General features: G+C 48.9%; 8 protein-coding genes across 8 annotated transcripts; 3 read left to right on the top strand and 5 right to left on the bottom strand.

Annotated features, from left to right (window-relative positions):
- Positions 1–691: 691 nt before the first annotated feature.
- Positions 692–2,819, bottom strand: DEU56DRAFT_464726 (uncharacterized protein). Its single transcript, XM_041346350.1, has 16 exons — positions 2,617–2,819; positions 2,379–2,547; positions 2,302–2,311; positions 2,224–2,243; positions 2,137–2,169; positions 1,993–2,089; positions 1,908–1,936; positions 1,828–1,861; positions 1,739–1,771; positions 1,608–1,684; positions 1,494–1,548; positions 1,370–1,447; positions 1,211–1,321; positions 1,123–1,163; positions 1,046–1,071; positions 692–990 (listed from the first exon to the last, which is right to left on the bottom strand). The coding sequence occupies exons 2-16, from the start codon at positions 2,427–2,429 to the stop codon at positions 915–917; spliced, it is 771 nt and encodes a 256-aa protein (XP_041206323.1). The 5' UTR covers positions 2,430–2,547; positions 2,617–2,819; the 3' UTR covers positions 692–914.
- Positions 2,820–3,450: 631 nt separating this feature from the next.
- Positions 3,451–4,262, bottom strand: DEU56DRAFT_815143 (uncharacterized protein). Its single transcript, XM_041353765.1, has 2 exons — positions 3,860–4,262; positions 3,451–3,802 (listed from the first exon to the last, which is right to left on the bottom strand). Exons 1-2 carry the CDS (start codon positions 4,236–4,238, stop codon positions 3,690–3,692), a joined length of 492 nt encoding a protein of 163 aa, XP_041206322.1. The 5' UTR covers positions 4,239–4,262; the 3' UTR covers positions 3,451–3,689.
- Positions 4,263–4,505: 243 nt separating this feature from the next.
- On the top strand, positions 4,506–5,420 carry DEU56DRAFT_914691 (uncharacterized protein; the record flags this gene model as incomplete). Its single annotated transcript, XM_041357655.1, has 4 exons — positions 4,506–4,683; positions 4,732–4,958; positions 5,205–5,250; positions 5,314–5,420. 4 exons carry the CDS (start codon positions 4,506–4,508, stop codon positions 5,418–5,420), a joined length of 558 nt encoding a protein of 185 aa, XP_041206321.1.
- Positions 5,421–6,998: 1,578 nt separating this feature from the next.
- Positions 6,999–8,035, bottom strand: DEU56DRAFT_464573 (uncharacterized protein). The gene is made up of 3 exons (XM_041346347.1): positions 7,432–8,035; positions 7,247–7,374; positions 6,999–7,194 (listed from the first exon to the last, which is right to left on the bottom strand). Exons 1-3 carry the CDS (start codon positions 7,907–7,909, stop codon positions 7,177–7,179), a joined length of 624 nt encoding a protein of 207 aa, XP_041206320.1. The 5' UTR covers positions 7,910–8,035; the 3' UTR covers positions 6,999–7,176.
- A 25-nt stretch (positions 8,036–8,060) lies between these two features.
- Positions 8,061–9,450, top strand: DEU56DRAFT_815132 (uncharacterized protein). Its single transcript, XM_041353764.1, has 3 exons — positions 8,061–8,621; positions 8,679–9,109; positions 9,162–9,450. Exons 1-3 carry the CDS (start codon positions 8,445–8,447, stop codon positions 9,415–9,417), a joined length of 864 nt encoding a protein of 287 aa, XP_041206319.1. The 5' UTR covers positions 8,061–8,444; the 3' UTR covers positions 9,418–9,450.
- Positions 9,451–10,556: 1,106 nt separating this feature from the next.
- DEU56DRAFT_815125 (uncharacterized protein) lies at positions 10,557–10,961 on the bottom strand. The gene has a single exon (XM_041353763.1). The coding sequence runs from the start codon at positions 10,805–10,807 to the stop codon at positions 10,586–10,588; it is 222 nt and encodes a 73-aa protein (XP_041206318.1). The 5' UTR covers positions 10,808–10,961; the 3' UTR covers positions 10,557–10,585.
- An 827-nt stretch (positions 10,962–11,788) lies between these two features.
- On the bottom strand, positions 11,789–12,769 carry DEU56DRAFT_815123 (uncharacterized protein). The gene is made up of 4 exons (XM_041353762.1): positions 12,457–12,769; positions 12,329–12,403; positions 12,206–12,262; positions 11,789–12,147 (listed from the first exon to the last, which is right to left on the bottom strand). The coding sequence occupies exons 1-4, from the start codon at positions 12,613–12,615 to the stop codon at positions 12,127–12,129; spliced, it is 312 nt and encodes a 103-aa protein (XP_041206317.1). The 5' UTR covers positions 12,616–12,769; the 3' UTR covers positions 11,789–12,126.
- Positions 12,770–13,383: 614 nt separating this feature from the next.
- Positions 13,384–14,347, top strand: DEU56DRAFT_815117 (uncharacterized protein). Its single transcript, XM_041353761.1, has one exon. The coding sequence runs from the start codon at positions 13,491–13,493 to the stop codon at positions 13,740–13,742; it is 252 nt and encodes an 83-aa protein (XP_041206316.1). The 5' UTR covers positions 13,384–13,490; the 3' UTR covers positions 13,743–14,347.
- The last annotated feature ends 81 nt before the right edge of the window (positions 14,348–14,428 follow it).

Here is a 14,428-nt window from a genome sequence, read left to right as displayed (position 1 = left end):
CTCGTACACAACACAACTTACAATCCGCATTAGCAAATTCCCTCCAACCACCTGTAATTCCCTTTCTACAAAGCACGAAGACACGGAACACCGTTCTAATTTGCATCAATGATATTGTCTCCGCTCCTCATTTGCCTCCTTCCTTTATCACCCCAATTGTCAACGCCTGCATCACTGTCATGTCTGCTGCTGGATTTCCCGACCTTCTGGAAACACCCAATATCGAGGGTCACACAACGCTGTATTGGACAATAGTGAATGACCAGCAAGATGCCATTTCAGTGTTATCTAAATCCGTTATCGAATTTCGCCTTTTGCCTTTTCCGACCTGCGTCACGCGTGCATGTTAACAAGTGAGCATGCAATGTTTACGCGGCTGAATTTGGGATATGTTAATTGTGAGCACAGTAATGTACATGTGAAGAGACCATTGACTAATCAATTGTGCAATTGTCAGCTAAGGAAGAGCCTTTGACACGCTCTTTGGGTTGCCGGGATGAAATCCACGTAGATCCAGGGAATGGACTCGGCGAGAATCAGTTTGTCGCTTGTTGCCGCATCATGAAGTTCCAGAAACGTATGCGTGCTACGCAGGATGTCTATGTAGAATTTGTTGCGAAGGGTATATCCAAATTGGCCGAAATCACTGGCCGATGACTGACTGGCCGATGGACAAGTAAGTTTCTCACCAGCATCACTGAAGTAACCTTCTCTAACCAGCTCCGTCGACTCATCTCTTTGTTGTGTATGTAGGAGTATGGAAAGTCAGACAACCGAGTTCTGTTGCACAACATATCTACAAATCTAGTTGAGTGAGTTACTTAAGTCCGACATATCCTGGAGTTCTAGATAATCCACTCGAGATAGGGTTTCGATTGGTTGAACAAAAACCACCCCCGAGGGAATCGGTCCTTTTATAATGACATCTTGTTCGTTCGTTGCCCGTAGATTGAACAGGATGCGTGAAGCAAGAACACTGTGCAAGACTCCCTGTGGGCTTCTCCTACTCAGCTTTAAATGTGGAGTACACCATGGTAGGATTTACCTGTAGAAAATAAAAGTATACGGTAACTGGGCAACCTGATCAGAAGCTTATCTTACGACCCGAGGCGAACTACTCACCGGAAGAACAGCAATGCCGACGCAATTCACCATCGAGGCCACTGCAGAAACTAAGGCCGCATTCCCAACAAGAATCTACAAGACTCACGAACGATGCACAGCATGTAAATGACGCCATCCCGATATACAGTAGCGATCAGTGGAGTGTTTTCCTCTCGGTAGAAGTTGAAGCGTTTGTGCAGTGTCAGGGACATCAATACTGGCGGAGTTTAGTGACTACAGACACAATCATCGAAATGCTACATACCAAGTTGATAGATCATCAGCAAACCATAAATTATGCTCACCGTGCTCGTGTATTGTCCACCCTGAATGCTTGTAGAATCTGGAATATGGGGTGAGCAGGAGAAATGTAGGGGGAAGATACGGACTTCCGACTTTACTCGTAGCAACATTTGTAATTGTTAGCGCAATCGCTATCATGGCCTAAAATGATGTGTAATATGAGCAACAAAAAAATGGCCAAGAGGAAGGACTAAGGTCACCACGCAGATCAAAGATATCGCGATCAAGACCCTCTTTCCCCATCCACAGAACGCATGTGTCCTCGCCACAAGCAGGGCTTAAAATAACGTCACAAGGGGAAAAGCGACTTGACTTGGAGTTGGATACTGACTGTCAGAGGCAGCAGCACACAAGGTGTTCATGGCTATCAAAAGCATTGAGCATTCAGAGCGGTTTAAGTGAGATTGATATATACGCAACCGCCATTTATAGCATAGTACCTCTCAGTATTTGGCTGGAATATTATCAGGGATAGCTCTGTCACAAGAATTCGAGCTCACAATTCCTCCGCGAGTTGACATGACGGTGTCTGTCCGAGAGACGTCAGTGCACAGTGAGAATAGACAAGTTGTCGCGAGTACTCACAATATAGGTACATGACACATGTTGCAATTGGCAAGTAGCGAGAAATAACAAAGGCTATCCTCACGATCCCCCACTTTCTCCCCCATGTCCAGCGAACCTGGCATAAGTCAGTTTTGCATCTAGCCATCAAAACACAGTACTGACCTCCGAGTCGAAAGTAATGCAGAAGTCAAAAAGCTGGGGGAATAACGTTACATGATTCTGTTACTTGTCATATTTGTTCCTCCTTACCAAAGCTGCTGTGGATGCAGCTGTCCCCAGAAATTCAGTTATGCAGGACAAAATAAGAATCCAAGGTAGTCGGACTACCTTCAACATACTAAATTGAGTGAGAAAAAAAAGTAAAGCCGGCAGGTCACAGCCTGAGGTGAGGATGGAGCACGTACTGCGACAGTAGTTAAACGTTCAAGGAGAACCGTGACCACATAGTCACCCATCCTGGGCTAGGTTGAAGAGACGACTGTCTGCCTTCAATGTGGGCTGCCTAAGAGAGAAACCTAGAGTTACGTGTGTCAGTAGGGTGTATCTGGCCATTCGGAGGCACACGTCAACTCTCTTCACAACATATAGGTAGGAAATTCAAATTCGCATTAATATTGATCTGGATAAAGTGGACGGACTTACCCGAGGGATCAAGTATTCTGCAGATACGCGATGTACTTGAATATGCTTATGGCATATGGCCCTCCGCGGCCTCTTGCTTCGCCAGGATCTCGTGAGCCTTGAGCAAGACCAAAGCTCGGGGCTCAGAAGATTTTGACTGCCTTCCCAACTTCCTTACTCTTCAGTTATTTCTCAGGCTCGGTTGTCTACTAGTGGTGACAAAAACCGATTTGAATATCGGTGGTGCGCCCTTTAGTAACGAGTCACTCTCTGTTCGTCGTTGGTTTGAAGCATGATGCCCAAGTCATCAGCTGGCTGCTGTGATTGTGGACAAACCATGCCTCTCATCTTGGTCAACATCTGGCCGTGCTTCGACCGCAACCGCCCTGGATAAATCATTTAGCATGACGGGGTGCTTTCCCCAGCTCCGTGGTACCTGTTACACCCTGCGCATCACTGTGGCGGCGAACCTTGCCAACTCGGAGATCTGCCTTTATTTGGACCCCAACGGCGTTTATGTGGATTGCTAGCAAGTTCTGCGTCTATCATTGCATGCCAATAGTACCCGGCCGCGGGAGTGATACATTATGACAAGGCCCAGTCCGAGATAGGCCCAGAAGACGATGGTCCAGGGTCAGGTGATCACGTCCTGACTCCCAGTGCCAGGCAGCGTCATACAACGGACCGTTGTCTATGTCAGGCGATTTTCTGGACTATGAGTCTACTGGAAGATTCATGATGATCGCTGTGCAGTGCATGGACTATATGGCGAGTGACGATTCCACCTGCAGCTCAGCTGGGTAAAAAAAACATTTGTGAATAATAATGATTCATTCGCTGTGTCGAACGTGTCGAGGTCAGTTGCAAGTTCTAGGTCAATGCAAACATCATCGACGTCATTGGTGTAACATATCTATGAACCAAGATTTCGAATACACCACCAGAGAACTTCGGTCCAATCCAATATGGTTCACCTAGGGCGAAAAGACGACAGTGCAGGTTAGATAAAGTCCAGTCTCAGACTGGTAACCCAGGTGTGACATTCAGGCTCTTAACGGTTCTCGTTGGGCCCGATCCTCTGGGGGTCAATCCCACTATTCCCATTCCATACCATCATGATATATGAAGGATAGCACTGACACCACAAACCAACAAATCCAGAAGATCATGCTCATAATTCCAAGCACTACTCGGCAAGTATCGTCATCTGTGATAGACCCAAGACCTTAGTGATAAATGGTTCCTGAGCATGAAACTAACTCGCCTCGATCATAGGGCCAATTGTCACTGCGTGGTATAAGGCAGATCAATGCCACGCAGAACGACGAGCAGGAATTGTAGATGACATGGTCATCGAAAAAGGCTGAATGGGTAGCAAAAAATTGTACGAGAGCGACTGCTAAATCCACCATTGCTACTGCAAGGGCAATGATTAACGCTGTGATCGAGGGCAATTGGAACACAAGGATTTTCGTGATCAGGATACCGATCCACATGATGCTGAGGTTTCTCAAATAGTGTCCCTCACGACGGTGGTACTCCGAGGGGGACATAGGGGCGGGGTTTGTTTCGGATGAGGGCATAATGGCAGGGTGTGTTTCGGATGACAGCATAGTGGTAGGGTGTGTTTGGGACGGCGGCATAGCGGTAGTGTTTGTGACTGATGAGGGCATAATACTGATGGCCATATGTGGTGGGGATGAGGATATAATACTGGTGCCCATATGTGGTGGGGAGAGCGAAAATTTAGGAGTACTGCTAGTCTCGGCCCAATAGATGTCCAAAATTAAATCAATTACATAAACAAAATGAATTCGAGGAATCAGAGAGCAAGAACTACGACTTGAAACCATGTGTCGAGACCTAAGTTGTTGGGTCGTTGTATCACAATCCCATGATCCGATCGAAGGATGCCGAAAACTGGATGCATGTTGTTGGCGACAGGCTGGGTCGTACTGTCTGGTGCCAGAATCGGTGATGGCGACAACATGTGGTGCTGCGAGACACCTGGGATGCAGATGTTATTTGTGTTCGAGAAGTTGACTCAGGAGGGTGTGCCCAGGGGTTGGGGCGACTGGTGGCTGGTGAGTGTGCTGCGTGCATCGTGTCGAGAGCGTTTCTGAATGATGGTCATAGTGGGCAGGCCCGCGGAGTTCCGGCTTGTAGAAGAGACTGCGTTGCCAGGTATTGGAATTTGGAAGGAACAGGGGAGATGTATCCACGCACAGTCATATCAAAAATACAAGCCTAGGGAGCTCAAGCCAAGCCCGCCAAAAGATAGACCCATTGGCAACATGATTGATGTTCTTGATGAATGTGCGAGGAGGCACACTGAGGTGGGCGTGCTAGCGGGAAAGGCAGCAGTAAGCTAGAAGAGGGCGTTGCGCACCGAGGCCCCGAATTTGTTTCATTCAGGCTGCGTGACACTCTGGTACTTGTATCTAGAAGGGGTGGGTGGGCCATCGTGTCATCGATTGGAGAAACGAGACATCACACTCATCGTCATCGATGATTGGCGCTGAAGAAGCGTTTCCAAGGATCGAGATGCAGCCGGGCATGACGCGGAGGGAAGATATAGCGCTGATAATTGTCGCTGTCGTTGTCGTTAGCTGCTGAGTACACGACGCAAGGATGAGACGACAAATTGGCGACCCGGTACGTTCCGCAAGGTTAGGTAAGGTGAACTGATTCACCCGGTCCCCTTCAGAACTTCTCCAGCCACTATTTCGTTAAACGAGTTCTATGCACTCGCGGTGAATCGTGAAGCACGCCGAGACCCATTTTGTACTGGAGCGTTCGATACCTGGGGTACTCACCATCTTTAGACTTTCCTGGTACTTCGCACTACCCCCGCAAAGATCTCAGATCACGATGTGCGAGCAGTCCAGAGTGGTTGAACTAGACCAATCTCCTGCTGATTCATTCCAAATCGTCATGAGATCATACCGTTTGCCGCTGAGTGCGCACCAATCTCCGTTGTCACCTTAACTGAAAACAGTACAAACTTACATGCACTCCAGGTGTTAGTGGAAGGCATATCAAGAGACCTTTTTCTGCATACAGAGGAACATACACGAACCATATTCAATCTCACGCATTTGCAAGGAGGTTGGTTCGAAAAGTGTGTCATGCCATGATTTTTTCGTCTACTAATGATATTATGTTGAAGCAACGTGATCATCACCATCCCGTGCCAGTGCTTCTTTCTGCTGTGAGCTACATTTCCAGTCTGGTCGGAAAATAATTTTCGAGTTGGTGAGCTAGCTAGCTTCACAGATATACTGCGCCACCCCGCACATTTCAAGGTTCAAATATGGCATTGCAATTCATGCAAAACGCCGATAAACTTGCATTTGAAATTTACTGAATTGACGTGAGCTACAGTTTCATAAGGTGTTGGGATGTTCAGAGTATCCTTAATAATCTCGCATTTGTTGTCAGACCACTTTGCTTAATGTCCTGGCGCAACATTTCTTTATTGGCGCCATCACTGGACGGTCATGTGTTCGATTCAGTCAAGCGCTTCCTGCGAGCTTCACGGCGCTGACGTACGTACGTGATCGATGTCAAATTCTGACAACAAATTGACTGGTAGTAGTTACTGCCAGCAGAGGATACGCCCTTCTGGTCCGACCCGTCGCCCCTGCACCTTCGCAAGCCCGAGATTGCTCCATTGGCTGAACTGGAACCACGATGAGTTGGCACGCGACTTTCTTTGCTATCACAGCTGCGTCGGCAAGTGTCTCAAGGTTTGCGCCCTCGACGGATGCGATCGTCGGGTCTGTGAAACGACCAAACCTTCTTTGCACGCGGGTTCGGTTGAGCGAGTGTTACGTTATATTTCCGTCCTAGCGTTCATTGGCCGGCCTTCCGTGCGTACGCCGCAATCGGTGGTAAAAAGTGACCGACGCCACGAGACGTTATTGCCGTCATAGAAAGACACTAGTACTAAGGCACGGTGCAGGTCCTGAAGAACTTTGGTCGTGTCCCCCTACTGGTCGCTGCCTGGACCAAGATTACAGTTCCCTAATAAATATCCGCTTTCGCAGCCCACCATTTAGCCCGTCAGGCTGAATGAGCTATGGCCGACATCAATGTTACTTGGATCAAGGAATTGTTCAGTCATTGACTTGGAAGTCCTTGACTCACTTGAGAAGCGATCATTGCAACCGAAGTGCATTCGAGCAGCTCCGCTCACATGCTGAATGGTTGATGCAGACATCATTAGGCTGTTGTGATTGTCGGTTTCTGTGCGTTGATTGAATCCGGAAGATGGGACGTAAGTCAATGTCACTTCCTATTCCCCTGCGGATTATGACGTCGTAATCAAGCTGAGGTTGCACTCTATACGAGTTGTGCACGAGGGAATGCCTGTAACGAATACCTCAACAAGTGACATCATAACCGCTGCAGTGTGTAGAGCTCGGCGTGACCCCAAACGTGTTGAGGTGAGTTCCAAGTTCCAAGCCAATGCAGGTATCGTTGTCGTTTGCGTTGTAACATAGTATGTATTTGTATGACAGAATAAGAACTTCGGTCCAAACAATGAATGGTCTTCTGGCCGGGTAGGTTTGGGAAAGTCTAAACGGATTTCTGTGGCTTGAACAAACTAATATCAGCATGATTATCTATAACGGATAATATCGCTTACGGCTCCACGATCCATATTCATCTCCCGACTTCTGTGGGGTCTTGCTGGGCCGATACGAAAGGCTGACGCAATGAACAGTATTGCCCACAACGGATTACCTAGGCATCTAAACACCACTAGCGCAACATCTGTGATAGATCCTATGGTGTCAGTACTGGTTCTTTAGCATGCTCTCACTGACTCGCCTATATTCCCTCCGTCCTGTGTGTCCCTAAGAAGAAGGAACAACACTAGAAAAAACCATAGGAAGAAAAAGGCCAGGTAACTGAGGTTGGTAAGAGCATTGTTGTTATGCCGAACTAAAATGAGTGTGATCACCCAAGCCGCTACCACTTTAACAGGGGATTGGACCGCTGGGTCCGTCCCTTCGTGCGGCCTCACAAGGAGCGGGGGGTAAAGCAGCAAAGACAGCATCAGGAAACCTATAATGTCCGAGACAGTGTCTAGTTTGATGTGGTCTGAACTGGAGGGTGTGGCGGTGGGGTCTGTTTCGGATGAGGGGGCAGCGGTGGGGTTTGAAGCAGACAGAACGCCGGCAGAGTTACTTGTTTCGGGTGGGGGCGTGGTGGTGGGGTTCGTTTCGGGCGAGGGGGTCATGGCGGGGTTTGTTTTGAGCGGGGGAGTAGTCGTAGTGGAGATGTTTATTTCGGGTGCAGAGGGCATAGTGGCGAGGTTTGCTTTGGACGGGGGGTGGTGGGACTAGTACTGGCAGCAGAACGTAATTAGGAGTCTTTGCTAGTTGTGAGTCACAGCGCAGTGAGAGCCTCGGAACAGTTATGTGACGGTGGCTGAGCCCAGAGTGTACTTTATAATAGCACCAAGAAGTAGAGGTAGTAGGACGTGTAACGAAGAGCTGCCAGACTGAGGCATATCGGTCTTCATCCGAGTCGCGGTCACGTGAACTCAAAATCACAATTGGATAGTCTGAGACTTGCCAAGTATCACTACCCACGAGCGAGTAGTAAGTACCCTCGCACTGAGCGCTCTAGTACTATGCGATTTGCTTGCATGGCTGCTGGACGTATCTGGAACGCATCAAATCGGTAAGACCGCATTCCTTGTGGCGCCTGTGCTTCCTGTGTCCTCAGGCTCGCTTCAAGTTTCCACCAGAAGTGCCGGCATGTTTCGAGTATCTCAGTTACTAGGTCAGGCAAGGATCAAATAGCACTAGTCTGAATTACAAGGTTCCGCAGCAAGCATGGGGCAGCTCTTCAGTGCGACTCCTGGTTTTGGCCCAGCCATCGTGCAGCTAGCTCACTTGTTATCCGTGATGCCAGTGATTCGCATAGTATCGAGCTTGGATGACTTGGTTGATGACATTCTCCTGCAGATCCTCCACGCCTTATCTGTGCGCGAAATATTGACACTGAGACTGGTACGTCCATCACACTTGTTTCATGCGAACTCACATATCATATCCTGCCTCTCCCAGACCTCCAAACGTTACTATTTCCTGTCTAAACTTCGCAGCGTTTGGTATGCGGCATTCTGCACGGAAGTACTGGCCCGGAACCTTCCACCCCCTGGCCCTTTGCGCCCTCTCCATGCTCTGTCTCCTGCAGATCTGGAGCATCGTACGTTATTGGCTCTTTCCCTCCAGAAACGTTGGCCACGATTCACGCCCAGTGTTATCGTGTCGAGCAGAAAACGAGAAACCGTAGACCAGATCTTGCTTATCTCTGGTGGAACGCAGGTCTTGACCGTTCACGGAAATAAAGTAGTTTACTGGCTCATCTCTGGGCAGCCAGGGGCCACGCACGAGCTTCAAAAGGCTGGAGAGTGGTCATCACCGAGTGATGATGCTTGCGTAGTCGTGAAGGACACAGAGGGCCAGGGAATCATTGCCGTCGGTTGCAAAGACCAGTGAGTCTCTCGTCCTGTCATTACAAGCGAGGGGATCGCTGACAGCGGACAGGCCAAATAAACATGCTGCTGTATTCTCACTCGCCTTGAAACCAGCCCTCAGCAAGCTGTGCGACTATTCCCTCATCCCTGGCACTATCGCAGGGATATCGCGGCACCTCCTTTTCCTAGATACCACGTCAGAGCTGGATGGTGGCGGTCTTGAGCTCCTGGATTGGCATGCTCAGACGGAAGGCACTGCCCTGCTCCCGCGTCTACCCGATCTGGTGAGTGAGCCAAGTGCGCTTCAAATAACGGTTCCCGTGTAATTTTGTTGCAGTTCGGCGCATTTCTAGACTTTGTGCATTTCTCCGACCATATACTTGTAGCATGGGAGACATGCATTAGCGTATTCCCAGTGCCCGACGTACCAGCCCAGGGGCGCACGGTGGTCACCCATACCAAAATATTCACATTTTCTGAACCTATCGGCTTACCTGTCGCCTTTACAACTTGTGTCCCTCGAAGTTGGTCCGGCACAGACGCTCCGACATACGCACCATCCCAGGAAACGCCTTCTCTCACAATCCTTGCGCGTCCCAAGGGCAAGTTGGGCAGGATCGCTCTGTCAATGCTTATTCCGCTAGACAACGATGACGGTGGAAAACATCCGTCCAGCTTCCCATATCGGCTTCTCCGATTATCTCCATTTGTGCCTGGTGCGCTGGGAGATATAGACAGGGGTTTAAAGGGGCAGGGGTGCACGCAGATATGCATGGGGTCGTCGGGGCGCGGACTGTGCGTTTTTGGGCGGGAGATCCGACTGTGTGGGCCAAGTTTATTGTACATCCCCCCGTGTGAGATGCAGTTCGGTCCCGCCTTTGAGACGGGGAAGGCCATATACGAGATTGAAGCTGGTGGCGATGGAGACAAGGTGGGCTTCGACGAGGGAATGGGACGATTAGTCGTTGCGAAGAGAAGCGGGGGTTTTGATGTGGTGCAGCTACTGTGATGAAACGTGCGACGTGCAGGTTGTATGAGCTACTCATCGCTACCAATGACTTGAAGGCTCGAAAAAGTAAATCGGGTCTTCAGGTTTGGCAAATAAGGGAAAGACGACTCGGGAGATAGGATGTCAAATTGTCCTTGTGTTACGAATTTTGATGCTGAGAAGAATAGATCTCGCTCGCTATTCACAACACAGGAACACAATGGGTGCAAAGTTCTCGAATTCTCACCAGCCAGAAAGATGTGTTTCATAGGAGATGTCATGTGCAAATATGTAGTTCCTTTTAGGGGGAATCTGAGGAAGAATCGGATGAGTGACAACGGTGGTACAAAGAACCCATGATGTCCAGTCTATAGGACCGATAATTACTTTATGGATAGCATTCTGAAATTAAATATTGACCACACAACGGTGGCATATGCTGTAACATCGAGACATACCAGCGCATACCCTACGCCCAGATGATCATGACATGTAATTGTTGGCCCTCAATAAAACGTCCGAGGTGAAGAACTGACAGCATTAGATTCGATAACCCAAGATCCGTGGCGAAACCGAAGTATCGGTATTAGCCGACGAGGTCCTCGAAGGCTTCTGAGGAGGAAGGTACAGCAGCCGGATCGAAAAGATGCACAGGGGGACAATAACAGGAAGGAAGGAAGGAAACTCAAGGGTCTGGCTGGTGCAAAGCATGTGGGAGTAGACCCCATAGCCTTATCGTGGAGAGCAAGCACATGGCCATCTGGGAGTCCTTGCGGCGTAGGTTACGTGTGCTGTGCCACAAAAACAAGATTAAGTTGTGCTTGTCTGTCACCGAGAAACATGACACAAGTTTGGAATATACCGAAAGAAATGAACTTGATATTTCTCATGCACATAACCGGAAGAACTTTGAAGTTCTCGACTCAGGCCTTGCCGCGATGGCGTTCGGCGCCCTTAACCCCGCACCGAACCGTGAGAGCAATGCAGAGGATATCTATTGGACAAGCCAATAACGCTTCTCAGAACGCAAAACGTAAAAGCTAAAGAATACTTTCTTCGTCAATCGTCTTCACAAAACGATCCAGAGACCAAAGGACGTACGGGATACTCCGATGATCACTCTCACCCCCGACCGAAAGATATCACCCATGGCCATCTACAACGTGGGGTACCGGGGGAGAATTGCGGGGCGCGATTCAAAGTGCACATTGCCAATCGTATTGGAAAAAAGCCAATGACAATTGAACTCAATTGAATGACTATAAACTCTGGCCCTTGCGCCCAGGCTCAGGGCGGTACTTTGACACTGATTACGGCGACCGAGGACCTGTCTTGCCCAGGAGAGCGCTGTCCGATGAATACGTCTCAGACGCGCAAATTGGAAGACGCCATTCGTGATTGAATTGATTCAATGCAACGTTGCAGATCGGCGGAAGCTGATCTAAAAATGAAACCTTACGCTCTCGCCGTCTAGATCGGGTATCAGAAACGACTATCAGGAGTCAGGACGATAAAGAATAAACGGCGCAGTCGGAAGTTCGTGATAGGCTGCGGTAGGCCATTTACACAGTTGCCGTCTCAGATCGTTCCTCACTTAATTAAGTTTGCACGTGCAAGCATTTTACCCAACAGTGGGTCCAAGTTGACCACACAAGTCCAAGGTCATCCCTTGAAACAGAGGGTCACCACAGCTCACACACCAATATCAGTTGCCCAACAAACCCAATATCCATTAAATTATGATGACTAGACGTGTAGCAGAGTAAAAGACCTCCCGGGCTAAGTATAAGCTCGCTACCCGTATTAAAATTCCAATCTTCACCTGAAGCGCTGGGCTGGGTGACAAAACAAAAGCAGCAAAAAAAACCACGGGGAATGAAAAAGATGCCCTGGTATGAATATAGGTATGCGATGTGTCTATATGCTATGCAATAACGTGATGAGGATGGACGATGAGAGGGTGTGCCGCTTTATGTTGGTAATGCAAGATCTACAATAGTTCCCAGCAGAGGAGAATATAAAAGGAAGGAAAGTCTAGGCAGGCCAGTTAGGCCGAGAATTTTGGTTTCTGATTGGTTTCCAGAATGAGACGAATGGAGTAGGACAACTTGAAGGAAGGTACTTACAGATTTCCGCATCATCAAGGGCGGAGATGAACTGGGCGAATTTGGGTTGTGATGAGGCTAGAATGACCGAAAAAAATTGGGGCGGTCAACACAAATGCTGAGAGTGGTAGTAGGATCACGTACGGGGTTCATGTAAGCAGGGATGGGTGGTGGACCCTGCGAGTGCGATGCGGCGGTCTTGGACAGGACATTTTTCAGCTGAGAGGGAGAGAGTAAAAACGCGTCCAATGTTGAGTTGGGAGTGGCAGTACCTTTGCTTCACTTTGAGCAGCCCGCTGCGCGTACATGTTTGGATGGAGTGACACGCTGTCCATGCTTTTGGCTTGAGGTAATGAAGAGAGACCGCATGACAAGCTAGGAAGAGCGACGAGCTTGTCGGCACGAGCTTTGGAAGGTTGGAGTGTGGTCATTGTCGTCGTCTAAGTGAAGAGATCTCTAAAAAGAGTATAAAGAAATAGACAAAGGGCGAAGAGGGTAGCCTTGCAAGAGTTCTCTTGTTAAACGGAGGATGAGGAGAAATGTTCAATGTTTGAACTTGAACTTATAAAGTAACGCGTCAAGAGCCGGATTCATTTCCCGCGGGATGCCGCAGTCACACACTGAGCTTACCTGTGTCAGTCACATCAGGGAAGGTCATCGAGGTTGCTCTCAAATTGTTCTCATAGGGATGTGCAGGTACTAGATCTCTTCCACGATGAAGGGTGTGGACGACCCTTATTTTCGGTCCCATTTAGTGCGCGGACATGGAAGAAACTCAACTGCAGGTACATAAACATCCGTTTACGAACGATAAGCTCACTCTCACCATAGCCTTTACTACCATTTTAGCTGAGCTTCGAATGCCTGCAGGCGCATCTTACCCATGTCTCCCGTCAAAAGCTTCGCGTAATTTTTGGGGGTCCATTCACAGCTATCTATCTCAGTAGATCCCTAACCTGTCTTCAGCGGCTCTATCGCTCTTTCGATACCCTCATCTAGTTGTGTCTACTATGCGCGGTCTCCTAGGAAATACCCAGATTACCTTCACGGTTCTTTTTGCCATTCCTCATGTCTTTCATTTTCTCAGTGCCACGAATTACACCGACTTCTCCTCCATGCTATGACCTCAATGACGACCCGTTCATAAAAATGAATCGTCTTCCCAACGCACGCTCATTGATGTGAGTTCAGGAATAATTCAATGTGAAAAAGCCACGAGTCACTGCATCTTATCCGATATAAGAGCAAAGTTTCGCCACTGTGCGGCTGGCCGAAGGACTACTATTCGCTGTCTCACCAACTGCATATGGCTTCGGCCAAGTCCGTCTTCATTTTCTTCTCTGGGCTATTCTGCAAGCGCTCCGTTATTTCCCACCGCGCCGTGCCCTCATTATCACGACAACCCAACGGAGCCGGCCGCCCGGCGCAACCAGAGAGCACGACATCTCGTCAATGCCAAACGTGTCGTCATAGGATCTCGCCCACGGCGGAGGCATTTATTATTGACCTCGATCGATCCCTTATAATGGTCAGGAACCTTGTCTCGACCAACTCATGACTTGACAAAACTTGCGCCCTCCCCCTGATTGCCACTTATCTGGTATCAAACAAGGGCCGCCGCGATGTCACTTGACTCTGTCACTCCAAACGTCTATCAGTCGTCTATCTGACAGTCTCTATCAGCCTCTATCATGCGTCACACGGATTCCGACGGTGTTGCGGGTCTAAAGGAAAATACGGATGTCTCCCAGGTGACAAGATGCGAGATCAGCGCGAAAGTAACAAGTCGCGTCACGGCACCAAACGTGGGTGTGAGATTTCATGAACTCGACGTTTTTGCCCTTCTAAAGCAAAGGTTGATCTTTTCGCTCCACAAGTCGGGCCACTTTGTCAATTTCTCCCAATATTCATCTCTGCAGGGATGTCAAAACTCGTGATTGACTTTACGGCAGCCAAAACAGCACCCTTGCACGTGAATTGATTTCATCCAAGGACAATGTGTAACTGGTCGTCGTCCATCAGACACCGTATTTCCCCCGAATATGACGAAGCACGCCACGCCGCTCTCGCAACGTTGGTCGTTTCATTATGAAACAGCCTTCTTTCCTGCAAATTAAGATCGCGACGTTCATTTCCCTTCACTCCTGAATCTGAAAGAAGAAGAACACTCGCGGCGTGCGATACAAAATGCCTCGTATCTTGTGCCGCGCATCACACGGAATGCTTCACGGAGTCGGAGCGTTG

The sequence above is a fragment of the Suillus clintonianus genome (genome assembly GCF_016758775.1).
Source record: "Suillus clintonianus strain FC179 chromosome Unknown DEU56scaffold_58, whole genome shotgun sequence".
Classification (NCBI taxonomy): domain Eukaryota; kingdom Fungi; phylum Basidiomycota; class Agaricomycetes; order Boletales; family Suillaceae; genus Suillus; species Suillus clintonianus.
The sequence above is the reverse complement of the archived record's forward strand: the minus strand, read 5'-3'. Positions and strand labels throughout refer to the sequence as shown.